At 49.1% G+C, this 18,186-nt stretch overlaps 1 protein-coding gene across 1 annotated transcript in view; it reads right to left on the reverse strand.

Moving 5' to 3' along the window:
* CSMD2 (CUB and Sushi multiple domains 2) overlaps positions 1 to 18,186 on the reverse strand; it is a gene marked incomplete at its 5' end in the record, with an annotated part of 488,286 nt that overhangs the window by 90,868 nt on the left and 379,232 nt on the right. Inside the window, 3 exons of the mRNA XM_081146285.1 lie at positions 3,323 to 3,461; positions 8,051 to 8,242; positions 13,511 to 13,713. Coding sequence (XP_081002411.1) covers positions 3,323 to 3,461; positions 8,051 to 8,242; positions 13,511 to 13,713 — 534 coding nt within the window. The remainder of the gene's footprint in view (positions 1 to 3,322; positions 3,462 to 8,050; positions 8,243 to 13,510; positions 13,714 to 18,186) is intronic.

The raw sequence follows: 18,186 nt of genomic DNA on the forward strand, positions 1-18,186 counted from the left end.
AAATAAATTTGACATATATTGTTGTGTAAATTTTAGGTGTATAGCAAGTTGACTGGATACATTTATCTATGTGCAATATGACTGCCATTGTAGTGATAATTAGTACCTCTATCACCTCACATAATTAACATTTCTTTTTACTGGTTGGAATAATTGAGATAGAGTGTCTTACTGAGTCTGGTGATTATAATACAATATTGTTTTTATTCACTAAACTGTGCACAGAGGAGAAAGTGAGTTACCAGCTCTACACACCCAGGGGTCAGCCAGGGGGGGTCCAGGACCCAGGTCTCCTCCCTGCCTCTGGGCTATGCTGAGCCTTCTTTCCCAAGAGGGAAAGAGCCTTCCAAGGAGCCACTCCCAGGCAGGAAGGGCCTGTTCCCACGTAGGACCCTGGCTTCACCCGTGTCCCTGAGCCAGCTCTCAGCTTTCCTGAAGGTCTCCTACCACCCTGCTCCTGGCACCCAGAGTTGTGCCTCTTTCTTAGCTATCCTCGCCACAGTGTGGGGAAAAATTATTTAAAAAACTGTCTCAGTTTAGTAAATTGAATATTAGAGTTCTTGAACGTAATGTGTCCCACTGGAATGGATAGAGTGAAAATGATGGAAAATACCAGGGACTGGCAAGAATGTGAAGCCTGTGGAGTTCTCATACCCGACTGGGTCCAACCTCCTCGGAAAACGTTTGCAATATCTACTAGATCATATGCCCTCTGATGCTATGATTCCACTCTTAGGTATATATCCAACAAAGGCAATTGGTACTAATCAAGTATGCAAAGGCGAAAACAACAGAATAAAGGAAATGAGTTTGCAGAGGACAGATTTCTGATGCAAACTCAGTCAGAGCCCATCCACAGGCCGAGATACCCAGACACTCCATTTGGCTGGACTGAGAATGACATGCAGCTCCAACCTTTAGCTGACACATGTGGCAGAGAGTGGGGGCCATACAGCTCTGGGACAGAGGGGTAGGGCCAGCAGAGAGATGGGTGAGGGGTAGAGCCAGATGTGCACGGCCTCCTTCCTACATGTCGCCCTCTCACACTGGGTCAGCTGCAGGGTCGCCCTGTCATTGCTGGGTTGTACCATCTTCTTGCTCCATGATTCAGCTTCCACCCATCTGCTCTTCTAAAAGTCACCAGGGAAGGGATTGGTGTGGGTCATTCTCGGTCACGAATTATGGCTCCACCACATTCTAACTGCCTCTCCTGTCCCTGCCTTCCTTCAATCGGTTGATGTTATCTGAGCATCCCCAATATGCCAGGCACCGTGCAAGGCGCCCAGGACATGGGATATGTCAGACACCACCCCTTCTTCAAGGTTTGGTGACAGGGCTGAAGGAAGTGATGGGCGTGAGGATGACATAGCAAAGTCTAAAGTCTGTACAGGTGTGGGGGTTCCTCAGGGAGGAGAAAATGAAACTTTTGTGGGGACCAAGCTGGAGTTGAGCCTAGGGAGGTGAAAACACCCTCAGCAGTTGGACAAGGAAGGGAAAGGAAGTGGCTGTGCAGGGAGAAGCAGAGGCTTGGGAACGGCTAGCACTTCAGTCTGGCTGGAACTTGGGACGCAGAGGGGTGGGGTTAGAATGCGGTGGGGGGACCACATGGAGAGGAAGGCAGGGCCAGGTCACTCAGAGTGAAACTCAAAGTTTGGACCTTAATTTATAGGGAAGAAGGAGCCACGCAGGATTTTAAAATAAAGGATCTATTTGTTGTTTCTTTGTTTTTAAATTAAATGTAACCTACACACCATGAAATGATCATCTCTTAAGGCTACCACTTTACCAGTGTTGACACATGCATATCAAGACCCAGGATATTTCTGCCGTCCCAAGTTCCCCAAATGCCCTCTGTCAATCTTCCCCAACCCCAGAAGCCCCACCGCATAGATTTTTTATCACCATCTGTTAGTTTTGCCGATCCTAAAACTTCATAGAAGTGGAGTCATCCGTTATGTACTTTTGTATGTGTCTGTCTTCTTTGGCTCAGCGTGATATTTTTGAGATTCATCCACACTGCATGTATCAGGAGTTCATTCCTGATTGCTGAGAAGCATTACCATACATTAAAATGGAAAATAGGGCGGTTACTGTAGCATTTTCACGTGACAAGACTGCTCTGCCAGCTAGCTAAGGAAGAGACTGGCCGGGAAGGCAAGGTGGGGCCGGAGGAGCCAGTTAGGAGACGCTGGTAGCAACTTAAGTGGGAAATAACAGGGCTTCAACTAGGACAGAAGCCGGGAAGATGGACCAGAGCAGAGAGTGTTAAGGCAGCAGAGACTCGTGAGTTGGTCACTCACAGAAGAAGCGTGAAGGTGGATGACGGTGCCAGTCCCAGTGCTCAGAATGGAGCTCGTCTGGGGAGAAGCAATGCGCTTATGTGTTGCAGCTGAGGCTCCTGCAGCACCAGACAGAGGCATCCAACAGCTGGACAGAGGGGCCTGCAGCTCAGCAGGAAGTCTGGGCGGGTGGCAGAGGGGAGTCTGCCGTTTCTAAGAGGAAAGCCACGGGAGTGGGTGAGCCTGCCCAGGAAGCGGGTGTGGAGAAGAGAAACGGCCTGAGACATGGCCTGGCCAAGGAAGAGGGGCACGGATGGAAGCGGCGCACTCACAGGAGAAGCTGGAGAACCAGAGGGGGAAACGTTATAAAACCCAAGGGGAAGAAGCAGAGTAGGCACGGAGGGAGCGATCAAGAGGTGCGGGGGATGAAACATGGGAAGTCCCCTTTTGTTTAGCGAGCAGGAGTTCGCTGGTGTCTTTTATCAGAGGAGTTGCCGGCAGACCGGTGGAGAGGCAGAGACCAGCTTTCGGTGGTTTGGGAGCGAACACGAGGGGAGGAAGGAGAGAAAAGCAGAGACAACTCTTTTGAAGAGCTTGCATCTAAAAGGAATAAAGGAGACAGTGGGGGAGCGAGATGGGGGAGCACGGGAGAAAAACCTGAGCCCGTTCGCAAGCTGGGGAGCGAGCTGGCGCAGCCAGGCGAGAGCAGAGGAGGAAACGCAGGAGGGCGGCAGACAAGAACGCAGTGAGGCCCTGCGCACTGAACCTCAGCGCTTCAGAGGGAAAAAGAAAACCGAAAGAAAGGATAAAAGCTGCTTCATAAATGACGCTAGGGATTAAATAAGAATGTATGTAAAACCACGGAGCACTGTTCTGGGCACATAAGAGACATTCCATAAATACTCGGGCCTCTTCTCTGGACTCCTACACCTCCCCTGGGCCGGAGGACTCACAGCAGACCTGTGAATACTCACCCAGGGACCCAGGTCTGAACCCCTAGCTGCTCTGAACCCTTCGTCTCCCACCCTGGGAAAGGTACATACATGTTAAATACCAGCGCGATGACGTAGTCTGGCGAGACGGTCACTTTCCAGTCGCACTCCTTGCCTGGCGGGTAGGGCTCTGGGTAATTCGGAGACAGGATGACTCCCGAGGGTCCCGTCAGGTCTCCTCCACAGGGAGCTGAGGAGAGAAGACAAGGGTAAGAGTCCCCTTCACTGGGTCACGTTTTAATGGGTACTCGTAGGTACAGTAGAGGAAGGGTTGAGTCTGACACACCTGAGTTGACACCTGGCTCTGGAAGCCAAAGGGAGGGTGGAGTGTAATGGGTCGGAGGCTTTACCTTGAAGGGGAGGAGATGTTTTGGAACTAGAGGTAGAGACTGTACAACATTGTGAATGCACTAAATGCCATGGAGTCATTCATTTTTCAATGGCTAATTTTCTGTCATGTGAATTTCACCTCGAGGAACTACTCAAAAACAAAATTCCTGGCTCTGCCAGCTCCTGGCTGTGTGACCTTAGAGAACTAACCTAACCTCTCTGGACCTCATGTCCTTCTATTGCAAAAAGAGGTACTACCTCCTTCATGAGGTGGCTGCAAAGATTTTGGAGATGTCTTAAAGCACTTGGCATACCGTAAGCAGTCAATACCTTGAGCCATCACGCGTCTTTTAGACCCATGAAACACCTGGTCTCCTCCCACTGCCTCACATCCACTTTCCAGGTGAACGCAGTGGGTATTTACCAAGAGTCCTGGTGCAGTCGGTGTCAGGAGTGGCAAACATTACCATGTTCACCTGCCAAGCGCGCCAGCCTCCTACACGGCCAGTGCTCTTGGCATCTGCTTGGGGCTGTGGATCCCTCTGACTTTCCAAAAGACCTTGTCCAAGAGAGCATGTATGCCTCAGTCGTACGGAGATATTACAAATCCCCAATTAGTCCATGGTGGTCTCCCACCCCTGAGACGACAGGCCTTCCCAGCCTGAGGGAGAGGGAAGGTGGCCAGCGATCCAGCAGGCCGCTCACGCAGAGGGCCCCAGGGCCGTTCCAGATCCTGAAACAGGTTCTGCACTAGTTGTCTGGTTATTGCCCTGCAGCATGAGTGTCCGATCAAGCGGCGGCTGGGACGTGCATGGGCTCATTAACAGGAAAAGATGGCCAAGACTATGCCTGTGGCTCGGTGTGAAAACCACAGTGCCCACTGGAGATTGGCAGTGAGGTGGGCAAATAGTGAGCCACAGGAGCATGGAGAGACATTCAAGAGGAAGCCAGGAAATCCAAGACTGGATGTGGGGGTCAGAGCCAAGGGTGCATCCAAGAAGACTGAACAGCAACCGCTTGCCTGTCGCAGAGATGAGCAATATTTATTGCCTCTCGGTGCAGCTTTTACTCAGAGAGAAGCTTAAAGGGCTGGATCAAGTCCCACAGGTTCTCTTTAAAAATGGTAGGTCTCCGAGCCAGGCCATAAAAGTCCTAACATGGCTGAACAGAAAACCTGAGTGGTCATGAGTAGTGCTTTTCCATGGAAAATATATCTCAAACACCAACTTGAGTACCAGCAACACTCAAGTGGGCACCTATTAAATGTCAGACATGAGCTATAGCATTTTAGCTGCCTTACCTCATTTATGTCTCATCGCAACTCAGTGAGCTACGGACTACGCTTCCTGATTTAGAAAGGAGGAGCCGAGGTCAGAGAGGTTACGTCACTCGTCCAGAGTCACTCAGGCTCAAACCCACGTGTGTCTGGCTCCAGACTCCGTCATTTCCCCACCCTGCTCCACCACCTTGGAACTGCTGATGGCAGTGGGAGAAGAGAGGAGTGTCCCTCCCACGGGCTGGCAGGGGACAGGCCCTGGTACAAGAGCTTCTGTGGGTGAGGACGGCCCCTTGAGTCAGGTCTGCCTTGTATCTCACTTGCCTCCTCCCCACTGAGCCTTCTCTAGAGAAGATGACTGGATGATTGGGACAGACTAGAGGCCTGTATGATCGGAGTAAAACTGCACTTAACAAAGCAAAACCATGCTGTCCAGTCCACAGAGCGTGGCCTCACTCTGAAACATGGCGTGATGCAGAGAGAGAGAGAACACCCGTCACATCAGCTGCTCAGCTCCCCGGGGATCTTCCCAAGGGGGCACAATGGTGGCTCCATTTGGGCCAGGGCTCCTGTGCCTGATGGGGTGAATCTGGGCATTACTGAAACTGCCTGTTTTCCTTCTGCCAAGCCCCAAATTTGGCAGATCATTCCAGGCCAGCTGAGAAGTGGGCAGGCTATACCGAGGGTGAGAGCTGTGACAAAGGCCATCAATTTTGAAGTTACACAGTCCTGGGTTTAAATTCTGACTGTGCCACTTACTAGCTGTGAGTTTGGGCAAGTTACCCCACCTCTCTGAGCCTCCATTTATATTTCTATAAAGCAAACAGAGCAGAACGGTGGTGGCAATGGCTTCTGACGGTAATGGTTTCCACTGTATGCCGTGTTTACTTCGAACCAGGACGGGTGCTAAGAGCTTTACAGTATTATCTTGTTTAATGCTCAAAACAGCCCCGTGAGGTAGGCGCTTTAATTTCCCTGCTTTACAGGGGAGGAAAATGGGGCACAGAGAGATGAAGTAATTTGTCTAAGGCCACACAGCGTGTTGTAGTGAAGCTGGACTGGAACTCAGGCAGCTAGAATCCAGAACTTGAGCTCTAAGCTCACCACATGGAGATTCTATTGTGGCTCATGTAGCCACAATGCCCAGCCTGGCGCCTACCATGCGGATAACTCTCAACAAATGCTTGTTTTCTCCCTCTGCTTCCTTCCAATGACACAGGGATGGATGTAAAGGCCAGCCGGGCCAGTCCTGGCAGACGGCCAAGGGAGCTGGAGATTAGGGGCTTGTCACTGGCATGGCCGGACTGTGAGAGAAGAGGCAGAGACATTCACTTTGTTGCCTGAGAAACATTCCCCAGGCCTCAGGGTCCAAAGAATGGGTAATGAAAGCGGAATTAGCCTCTCTGCTGCTCACTGCCCATTCACTGCTCACCAGCGTACACGGCGCAGCCTTTCTTGTCCACCTGGGACGGGCTTGTCTTAGGAACTGCTTTTCTACAAGTTAAGCCTACAAATCACTGCCATGTAGGATGCTGAATTTGGAAGGGGCCTCGGAAGTCATCTGATTCTCTCCAGGGCCTCACCAGACAGAATTACCTGGACCCGCTGGAACTCTGGTCCAGGGAAGGGGAGTGAGTCTGAAAGCTTGAAAGAAGAAAACTAGGAAAGGAGGAAGAGCTAAGGGAGGAGGGAAGGAGAGAAATTAGTATTTCCTGAGATTCAGGTTAATTGTGAGCTCACCCCACAATGCTATGCTGAAGTATATTTACCTGCAATTTCCAGATGAGGAAACTGAGGCTCAAGAGAGTCGAAGCAACTTTCCCATGGCCACTGAACCAGTAAATGGCAGAGCCAGGAACTAAACATCGACCTGTCTCCCTCACTATCCCATATACTTTGCGAAAATCACATGGAGTTAAGAATGGAGCTGATTCTGGACCCCAGGTCTCACTGTCCTGTCCCTGTACATGCACCATGCTCCTGTCACCTACCTAGGTGATTCCTAATGACCACCAAGGGACAGGACTTAGGGTCTCATCTTCAATGCCAGACCTCAGAGCACGACCAAGCAAAGGCCCTGTTCTAAGATGCTGGCATCGAGCCTGTGTGGAGAGAGGTATGGGGTACTGCCAGGTGGGCAATGAGGGGGCACATGTCTCCAGAAGTCCCCTGAACCTGTCTCCATCAGGGAGTCAGAGTGGGCGGTGGGAAATGACAGGCTCTGCACTCAGACTGCTCTGGGTTTTGATGTTGGCTGCATCATATCCTAGCTCTGTGATTTGGGGCAAGATATCCCAATGTGTCCAAGTCTCAAGTTTCCTCCACTGTAAAATGAGGGAATGGTGCTCCTTACAGAGAGCTGCAGGGAAATTTAAACGAGGTTGTATAAGTAAATGTCCAGTATGGGGCTGGCCCACGGTAAGGGCTCAGTGACTACTGGTTCCCTTCTAACACCCACTGGTGACATGGGATATACAGTCAGTATCTTGCCTGAGAAAAGGAGCCCAGCGGAAGCGAGCACTGGCAATGTCTGTCGCTATCTATTTCTCTCTCTCCTGTCCTCCTCTCCCTTCAGGTTCCCTCCTCCTCCCAGTCTGAGTTGCCAGGGAGCAGAATTATTCCGGCCCAACCCCTACAAGCTGTGTGGCCCTGGACATGTCTCAGAGCCTCCAATTCTGTATCTGTCAAATGGGGAGATTTTAAGACCCAAGGGCAGGTCTAGAGAACCAACACACCCAGGGGACCAACAGATTCCTTGGGAAGAGGAAGAGCAGAGCTCCTTCCTTTACACCCTGAGCCTGGGGGTGTCCTTCCAGTGCTTTGGGTAAAGGAAGGGTCACTGTGGAACCTGCTGACCTACTACCCAACGGGACCCACTGACCCCTTTCAACCTAGATATCCTGGGCCAGGAGAGAAGGAACAGACACGCCTGCCTTAGAAACCTTTGGGGCCATTCTGGAGCGTGAAGAATGTGCGGTGTGTAGAGGGTGAGAATGTGTGTGTGTGTCTGTGTGCGAGCACATGTGCATGTGAAGCAAACTTCGGGGTTCCTGCAACTTTGAGCTGTCTTGAGTCAGACTCCAGGTGCAGCTGCCACTTATGTGGGAAGGGGGCTCTGGAGCACCCAAGTGCTGGGAGCAGAGGGCAGGGCTCACGCAGCAGCTGCTCTGTACCGATGCACGTTGGCGGGCTGGGCTGCCAGAAGAATCTGTTCTCGATCTTCACGCAGCTGATCTCTGCGCTGCCCTGCAGGGCGTAGCCGGGGTCGCACTGGAACACCGTGGAGTCGCCAGCTTCCCAACTGTCACCACTCCGGCTCCCGTTCTGCGGGACCCCAGGGTCATTGCAGGACGTTGCTGTGGACACTGGGACAAGAAATCAGAAGAGGAGGTGGGGTTGCCTAGGTGTCGGCCATACAGTGAGGCTCCCAGCGCATCACCCCCACTGATCACACCCATCACCTCCCAACAGTGTCGTCACCTGTGGCAACAGTGCCACCATCTCCGTTCTCACCCCGTTACCTTTACTTCCTCCATCACCACTGTGACCGCCACCCATCCTCCTGGCATCTTCACCATCCCCATCAGCCCCGGCATGAGAAACTGAGTGAAGTGTGAGTGCCCTGTTGTGACTGCAGAACTGAGTTCAGCTTGATTTAGTGACACGAGACTGTTACAGAGATAAGTGTTGCAATCTTGTCTAATGCAGGTAACGTGATCTGTATAAGGGAGTGACAAGATAATTAAGTGTAAACTCCAAATTCAATCAGCAAGGGCTGCAAAGGAGTCGGGGGGCTGGCTGCCTGAGCGCTGAGCAGTGGCTGTGACGTCGCATGGAATTTCTCAGGCGGGTGAAAGCCTATTCTCTCTTGCATGACAAACAACCCAAGACTCATCAGACTGGAGCCAAAGAAAAACCTGATGCTTGTAACAAAGCAGAGTTTAAAACAAGCATAAGTAACTGAGATGTATTAAAAAGTCAAAAAAAACTCAGAAATCTGGGAGCTGTGTGTAGTCTACTATCTAAGCCAGTGTAATAACACAAAGCAGATGTTTTCAAAGTGAACACCAGCCCGGCCGGTGTGGCTCAGTGGCTGAGCACTTGAGCCAGGAGGTCATGAATCAATTCCAGGTCAGGGCGCATGCCCAGGACGCGGGCTTGATCCCCAGCAGGGGGCGTGCAGGAGGCAGCCCATCGATGTTTCCTCCTCACTGATGTTTCTCTCTCTCTCCCTCTCCCTTCCTCTCTCTGAAACCAATGAAAACATTAAAAATAAAGTGAACACCAAATGAATGATGGAAGGAAGAAATAAATGAATAAACGAGTGAGTGAGGCATGAGAAAGTGCCCCAAAGGAAATGGCGTAAGAGAAAGTCCAGAGAAAGGACTCTGAGGAAGCTACAGCACCCCCGCCGCCTCCCCCGCTCCCACTCGTGTCATCGCTCTCAGGCTGGTCAGCAGGCCCCCGGGACGAGAGGCTCTGAAGGCCACAGGAATAATCATACTCACTCGCTCGGAGGGTCAGGTTTTCTTTAAGCTTTTGGGGAAAATAATTTTTACACCAAAACAAGTGAATTCATTATGGAGTAGAATATAAAATTCATATCAGTTCTTAAGCAGAACCATGAAGCCTCAAAGAGATTTTATGCTTCCTATACCCTCCCGATCTTCTGAAATAGGCCTTCACTCTCTTCTGCTACTACGAGGACTTCAGCGGGAAAGTCCAAGAGGTAGCAGCCCAGGGCAGCTGTACACACTCCTAACACCTAGGATTGTGTGGATGAGTCTGGGGTTACAGTGCCCAGTGCCTCATGCCCAATAACACCTACGGCAGTGTACAACGCGCGAGGCCCACAGCCAGGTCTGGCTCTGCGCCTGTGCTTTTAAATGACGTTTAATTGGAACACAGGCATGCTCGCTCGCTGACATATTGTCTATGGTTGCTTTTTGCTGTAATGGCAGAGCTGAGTTGTTACGTCGTATGGCCCACAAAGCCTGAAATACTATCTGGTTTTTACAGAAAAAGTTTGCTGACTACTGGTATATGGTACCCTATCTTGAGCCCTCCCCCTTTCAGATCACATTGTAAAACCTATCCTTTGCTTTTATCCAGTTTTAATTAACACCATCGATGATCTGCTATCACTGTGCTTCAGCATCGCTGCAAAATCTTCTTCCGACAAAGCAGGCTTCCTCCACTCCCCCACTTGCCCCAGGACCTTTGCATCAGCTGGTCCTTCTGCTTGCAATGATCTTGCCATAGGTCCTATGCCAGCTCCATCTTGTCATCCATCTTCAGCTCCAATATCACCTCCTTAGACAGGCCTCTGTGATCACCTTCTTCTGGGCTCATCCTTTGCCCCCCCCCCCCATCAATTTTATCATACTATCCCAATTTGTTCTTTTTACAGCACAATCTGTAATACTCTTGCTAATTTATTTGTTTGCTTCTTTACTGTATACCACTTGTGCATCTCTGTGGGAACAGAAACCTCGGCTGTTTTGCTTCTACCTGTATCCCCAGGGCCTAGAACAGTACTCGGCACACAGTGGTGCGCAGTAAAAACAGACTTAGCTTTCATCTCTAGCTTCCCAGTGCACTGTACACATGTACATGATTCCTTGGGAAAACAGCTCACTGTTCTGATCACCCTCAGAAAGATTATTTATATAGGAGGCAACGGAGTGCAATGATTGAGAGCCTGGATTTGGGCATCAGACACAGGGATATTGATCCCAGCTAGATGACCTTGCAGGAGAAACTCCTCTGGGCTTCAGAGTCCACATCTGCCACATGGATTAATAATGGTTCCTGGACCTGAAGGTTCCTGGGAACATTATGAGGGAGGGTGTGGTGGAGAACCTAGCCTGGTGCCTGCTCAATAGATGGCAGTGATTATGCCTCTGCTCCCTCAGTGACCCCCTCACCTGTTTTTGTTCTCACTTTCTCTCTTTAATGCTCCTGAATCTGAGCTGCTTGGCACAGCCCCCAGGGAAAGGCTGGATCCACGTGGTGCAGACAGGATGTTGGATGTTACATAGTCATGTTTACTTAATAAAGCCAAGCCGGCACTAATCGTCCCTGGCATTTCTGTAAATCCCCTGTCAAACATACACTATAAAGTTAACATGGGGCAAGCCATTCTCTCTTCCCTAGAGCAGTCCTGTTATTTGCTAACCAATGACAGCAACAGGGAAGGTGACCTTTCCCGAACCTCGGCCACACCCAGAACACTGGCCTTCCTGGAGTCCAGGCTAGCTAGCGTTGCCCACTCCCCTCTCTGCGGATCTAAGCAGAGCCCAGGGTGGCTTGCCCAACCAAGGACACCCTTGAGTATGTGAAAACCATCCACATATTCGTTCATGTCTCCACATGCCACCTGTTCAGCCGGCAGTGAGTGGCACCTGCCGCATGCGCTCCCGGAGGAGCCTGGCTGCATGCTGCGGCCCCGGCCTCTAAGAGCTTCTGTGGGATGGCAGGGAGGAGGCCAGCTCCAACATAAAGCGGGCTGTCTGCGACTGACAATGTGCTGAGGAAACAGAAGGAAAGTGCTGAAGGTGCTGTCGTCTACAGTAATTTATTCTGAAAGGGGGGATTAGGAAGAAGTGGTAACTGCGATGAACCTTGAAGGAGGAAAAGCAATTCCAAGAGCTGGGCAATGCATGAGAAAGCAGCCAGAGCTGCTGGGGAAGGCACGGCTCATGAGAGCGCCCAGGGACTCCGTCCCACGTGGTCACGCTGAGGACGCAGCAGAGGTCAGATAATGCAGATCCACGGGGGGGATCTGTGGTACAAGTATGGTTTTGTTTGTTTGTTTGTTTTTTTAAAGCCACTCACTGGTTTGGGCAGAGCCAGAGAAAATACACATCTCATTTAATTATTCATAATACTCCTTTTCCCAGAGAGTGCACTGAGCTGTGTCCTTAGCATTCTACCCTCCTCACTGCTGGGAGATCCTTCTATTGCTTATTCCAGCAATTTTCAAAGTCTGTATCATGAAATGCTGGTCACTGGAGATGGCTTAGAAAAAAGTCATCCATGGCCAGATATGTCTGGGAATTGTGGCCTACTGGCACCTCCTGAATGTATCTGCCTTAGCAGACTGGAAGTTCTGAGCAGTCCCAAATTACAGTAACCTCTTTAGGTCTGCCTCAACCTAAGGACTTTCCCAACATTACTTGACTGTCAAAACTTTTCTTTCCTGCAATACCAATTAACAGTCCATGAAACTCCAGGGAATGGATGCTGGGAAATGCTTATCTAAAGTGACTTCCTTGTTGTCCCATGCTGGGACCCTAATCTCAACAAGTTCAGTGTTACTCAGTGGTCCCCAGGGACTCTCTCCATGATTTCAAGGAAGATGATTCCCAACGAACCCTGTAAGAAGCTGTTCCTCACTAGGCTGGAAGCCTGCATTATTAGTGCTAAGTGGGCAAATTAATGAGGACAGAGGACCTTGATGCTGGAGACTCTCGTTGCCCCCCCACACTGCTAAATGCTCATCTCTGTGGGGGAGATGGCTCATAAAGGAGCTAGGAGGAGGGTCTGTAACCCCATTACAGCCCCACTGGAGCCAGAGACTACCCAACCGCCCTCGGCTGATACACCCGGGTGAGAGCATGAGGTCAAAGCCATGGCACAGGTGCCACGTGGACTTGCTCTGGAATCACCATGGAAACCCCCTCACCAGACAGGCAGTGGAGTCAAGGTGGTAATGAAGACAGCTGCTGTATAATAAACGAGAGCACCGACCGCGGCAGAGTCACTTGTGCAGGGAGATGAGTGACGGGAGAGGCACTTCAGGGAGATGAGATGATGCGTCACAGGGAGGGGCAGGACCAATCACAGGAATTATTGAATATTGGGACTTGGCGTCTGAGCGTTGCCCATTTTCGACAGCTCTCTGTCACGCTCCTCCACAATTGGCTACGGCAGTACATAATTAATTGAATTTAGATTACTTGCATTTGGCTTCCAGACCTTCTCTAAACGAAGATATGGAACGTGCGCCACGTTGGATCAGCTCTTCCATAACAGCACCCAGGAAACCACTGTTGACCCAACCTCCCTGCCTCCCTCTGCACCCCCTGTTTCAGCTGCAGGGACAAGCCTCTGTCCCTGAACCTATTATCCTGCCTCTGCACCTGTTCATGCGCTCTTTACACCCAGGATGACTTTTCTCTCCTTTTCATCAAATGGGGGTCCACACAGGCTCCCAAGTCCAGCTCAGTGACAAGACCAGCTCCAGGTCACAGTTGACTCCTCCCTGCTGGAAACACTGTCTTTTCTCTTGTAACTGCTACTTGTCCTCAGGCCTGAGCTTGGGTATTATGGTTCCTGAAACACCTTCCTGGGCGCCCCAAGGTGAGCATCCTAGTTTATATTTCTTCTCCAGATGCTCATCAGTTTGTATGTAAGTGTCCATTAACCTGCCTGTCTCCCCAACTCCCTGCACCGAGTATGAGCAGCATGGGTATCTGAACAAGTGCTAACCTTGTGCCAGGCACATAGCAGATGCCCAGTGAGTATCTTTACAGGAGTGGGAGCTGGAGGGAAGGAGGGGCTCCAGGGAGGAGGGAGGAGGCTGGTGCAGCAGGACGGATGCAGAGGGGCTGGTGGAAGGCAGCACAGACCTGAGAACTGAACGGCAAAGCCCTGCTTGCTGGTGAAGAAGTCGGTGCTGAACTGCAGAACGACTGAGTTGAAAGTGCTGTGCAGGTCCTTGGGCAGGGCTGCGCCGCTGAGCTCCTTGAGCAGGACCCCGCTCTCCACCGGCCCGTCCCAGACGCGCAGCACGTCGTGGACCTCCTCCGTGTCGAACACCAGGAAGTGCAGCCTGGGAGAGAGAGGCAGCAGTCAGGGGGCCGGCTGCTTCTGTCCAGGGGCTCCAGCCAGGGGTCAGAGCCCTAAGAAAGACTCGCAGGAGCATGGCCCGTGCGGCTAAGCACTGAGCATTGACCTAGGATCCAGGAGATCGTGATCTGATTCCCTGTCAGGGCACATGCTTGGGTTGTGGGCTCGATCCCCAGTAGGGGGCGTGCAGGAGGCAGCTGATCAATGACTCTCTCATCACTGATGTTTCTATCTCTCTCTCCCTCTCCGTTCCTCTCTCTGAAATCAATAAAGATATATTTAAAAGAAAAAAAAAAAAGACTTGCAGGAAGGGAGAGAAGGCAATATCTGGCAGCATCCTCAGAGTTCCCATCCAGCTTGCCCCTCCCCCTGGAGTCACTAGTGATGGGGACAAGGGTTGGGGTGCAGATTTTGAGCGTCTCATTGGTTATCACGAGCTTCATGTTGCCATTGCCAAGCCCCACCTGCCGCCTCAGCTCTACACAGCAGCCCCCAGAGCCGCTCCTGAGTCCATATCCGTAACATTCCAGGGTGTGAGGGGGATGCTGAGAAGGTAAGGTCTAGGCAGGATAAAGGATACAGGTAAAAAACAAGTAATTAAATCACAGCAAGACATTTGTGCGTATTCACACACAAATTATAAAGTTAAAACGCAGAGGCAAAAGACCTGGAGCTGTCCACACAATATTAAAGACTAAAAAGTTGGAGGACTAACACTGCCTGATGTGAAGACTTACAGCTACAGTCATCAAGACAATGTGTGACTGGGGAAACGACAGACAAGCAGATCGATGGAACAGAACAGAGAGCCCGAAAACAGACGCATGTAAATATAGTCGACGGATCTCTGACAAAGGAGCAAAGGCAACGCAGTGGAGCAACGACAGTCTCTTCAACAAATGGTGTTGGAACAATGGGACATCCACGTGCAAAAAAATGAATCTAGGCACAGACCTTACACCCTTCACAAAAGTTAACTAAAATGGATCACAGACCTAAATGTACATAAAACTAAAACTCCCAGAAGATAAGACGGGAAAACCTAGCTGACCTCGGGTATGGTGTGACTTATTAGATACAAAACCAAAGACATCATCTATGAAAAAACAACTGATAAGTGGGAAGGCAGCAACTGATAAGACTAAACATTTCTGCCCTTCAAGAGACAATGTCAAGGAAATAAGGAGCCAGGCCAGCCACAGACTGGGGGAACATACCTGCAAAAGACACACCTGATAAAGGACACCAAGAATTCTTAAGACTCAACAACAAGAAAACAAACACCCCAATTTAAAAAATGGGTTAAAAGCCTTAACAGACACATCACCAAAGAGGATACACAAATAGCAAATAAACATATAAAAAGATGCTCCCCATCATGTGTCATCAGGGGAATGCATATTAAAACAGCAATGAGATACCACTACACACACCCAGTACAATGGCCAGAATCTGAAACACAGACACCAGATGCTGACAGGGATATGAACAGGGCCTCACTCCTTGCTGGTGGGAATGCCAAAGGGCGCAGCAACTTTGGAAGACAGTTCAACGGTTTGTTACAAAACCAAACGTACCCTTAACACACAATTCAGCAATCGCATTAGCCAAATGAATGGAAAACGCTGTCCACGCAGACACCTGAACTTGGATGTTTATAATGTTTTATTCATAACTGCCAAACCTTGGAAGCAACCAAGATATCCTCTAGTAAGTGAATGAATGAATAAACTGTGGTATATCCAAAAACTGGAATACTATTCAGCACTGAAAGGGAATGAGCTATTAAGCCATGAAAAGGAAACTTGAATGCATATGGCCAGGTGAAAGAACGCATTCGGAAAAGGCTACATATGGTATGATTCCAACTATATGACATTCTGAAAAAGGCAAAACTACGGAGGCAGTAAAAAGGTCAGTAGTTGCCAGGGACTGGATGAGTGGGAGGGGTGAACAGGTGGGGCATGAAGGATTTTCAGGGAGGTGGAAATACTCTTATGATACTATAATGGTGAATACGTTATTACACATTTGTCCAAATCTACAGAATGTGCAACATCAAGAGTGAACCCCAATATAAACTATGGACTTTGGGTGATGATGATGGGTCCATTTGGTTCATCAACTGTAATAAAGTCCCACTCTCACGGGACGTCGATAATAGGGGAGGCTTACATGTGTGAGAGCAGGGGCTATCTGGGAAATCTCTGTGCCTTCCTCTCAATTTTGCTGTGAACCTAAGTCTGCCCTAAAAAACCAAGACTTAAAAAAAATGAGGGGGTTGCTAAAGGACAGGGGTTGCTATGGGTGCCTGAGAAGCTGGCCCAGCTGTGGCGGGAGCCAGGGTGAGCCTGCACCTTGGTGCCCAGAGCAGAACTCTGGCTGTTAGCTACGCCCCATCCTCCCTCAGCTAATCCCTCACAACCCGAGGAGACCAGGCAGGGCCCACGTGCGGGGGGCCCGCGGCCACAGAGCTCAGTAGGAATCGGAAATCTCCCAGAACAAGCGGCTCCAGCTGCCAAAGCTGCCTTGGTTACGAGCCTGCGTGACGCTCTCTCTCCTAATCAATGTGCATTCTGGAATCATTTTAGACTTACATGAAGTGGTGAAGATAATGCAGAGAATTCCTATAGACCCCTCATCTCTTCTTCCATTATTAACATCTCACATTTCCCTGGACCTTTGTCACAACAAAGAAACCAACCTCGGTAAGTGACTTCGAACTCAACTCCAGGCTTTATTTGGATTTCCCCAGTTTTCCCACTACTATCTTTTTTCTACTCCAGGCTCCATCCATTCATCACTATCTCCTTTTAAAAATACCTTTTTAAATTATAAAAATTTTAAGGCATGCTCAAGCCAGGAAAAAAGCAAACAATATACAGATGTATTAAATTTTTAAAAAGTTTCTCTCGCACAAACCAATCTCCTTCTCTAGAGCCTTTCGCTTAGTCTTAGTTTGGGTGCATATCCTTCCAGACTTTTTTCAGTGTGCACAAACACATTTCCCCGCAAATGGAACCATATTTTACATATTTTTTTGTAACTTTCTTCCTTCACTGCATACAATATTATGAACACATCCATTTGTTTTTTTTTTACAGAAAAGAACACTGTTCTATTTCACTATGGTGTTAGCATTATATTTCATATTAAGTTTGCAAGGAACACTCTGTCTTTATGTAGCTTTGCGCATTTCTGTTAATATTTCAGTTGATGTGTAGTAATACTCTTTTTTGGGGGGGAAATGGGTATATATTTTTAAAATGTTAAGTATCGCTAAATTATTCTCTTAAGTGACTGTATCATTTTACATTCCCACCAAACAGTATATTTGTTATGAATATTTTCTCCTGGTATCTGGTGTCCTTTCCTTTTACAATTTGTTTGTCTATTTTGGCATAGAAGTGACTCATGTTATATAATCAGCCACGTTAATCCTTTAAGGATACTGGGTGTCATATGATGCTTGGGCCAACCCTCCTCCCCCAATGATTCAAAAGCAAGACTCTAATATTTTCCCAGAACGTGTATAGTTTCATATTTTGGAGGTTTATAGGTTATTTTTCCAAATGGACACTGAGTCGTTCCAACACCGGTGTAAAGTTGCCTCTCTGATATTTTGACTCTAAAATGCTCTGTTTACTTCCTCCTCAGCATTTATTATAGCCGACACTTTGGTTATTCATGTGTTTGCTGCTCGTCTCCCCAACTAGAAGACAATCTCCGCGAGCGCCAGCCCAGGCCTGTTCCTTACCGTAGCCCCGGCGCCCAGCTGTGCCCAGCCGCTGGACGGCGCCCGTGAGCACCGGTGGAGTGCAGACCCTCGTAACTGAATGACCCAGGTTCTCTGCTGGTCTGAAATGTCGCCTTGGCCGTGGGGCCGATTTTAGACTCTCCTCAGCTCCAGGGCTCCCTCCTTTGCCTATCTGGATTACATTTGTGACACCATGAACTCAGCTACTCAGCTCTCTTGGGTGTTCATAGTCTCATAATTTGATATTGTTACAGGGCAAGCTCTCTTTCATATTTTCTCCCCAAAATTTCTTAACTTCCCAGATTTATCTTTTCAGATAAACTTTACAGTGATCAAGTTCCAAAATATCCCATCGATATTTTAATTGGAACTGAACACATTTATTGATTAACTGGGGCAAATTTATATCCTTGTGGTACTAATTTTCCTCAGCCAGGAACACTGTAGATATCTTAACTTACTTAGGGCTTAGTTTATGTACTTTGGTGGTTTTATGATTTTCTTGTTACATTTCTTATTAAATTCTTTTTTTTTTTTTTGGTTTTGGCTTCATTGTGACTGGGATTTAATTTTTTGTTACATATTTACTCTTGAACATATATGCGTGTGTGTTTCTTATTTTCAGCCACCAGTTAGCTTACTAGGATTCAAGTGAGTCTCTCGGACCTCCTAGACGGTCCCTGTTGTGGGCATAGGTGG

The sequence above is a fragment of the Miniopterus schreibersii genome (genome assembly GCF_964146895.1).
Source record: "Miniopterus schreibersii genome assembly, chromosome: 8".
Lineage (NCBI taxonomy): Eukaryota > Metazoa > Chordata > Mammalia > Chiroptera > Miniopteridae > Miniopterus > Miniopterus schreibersii.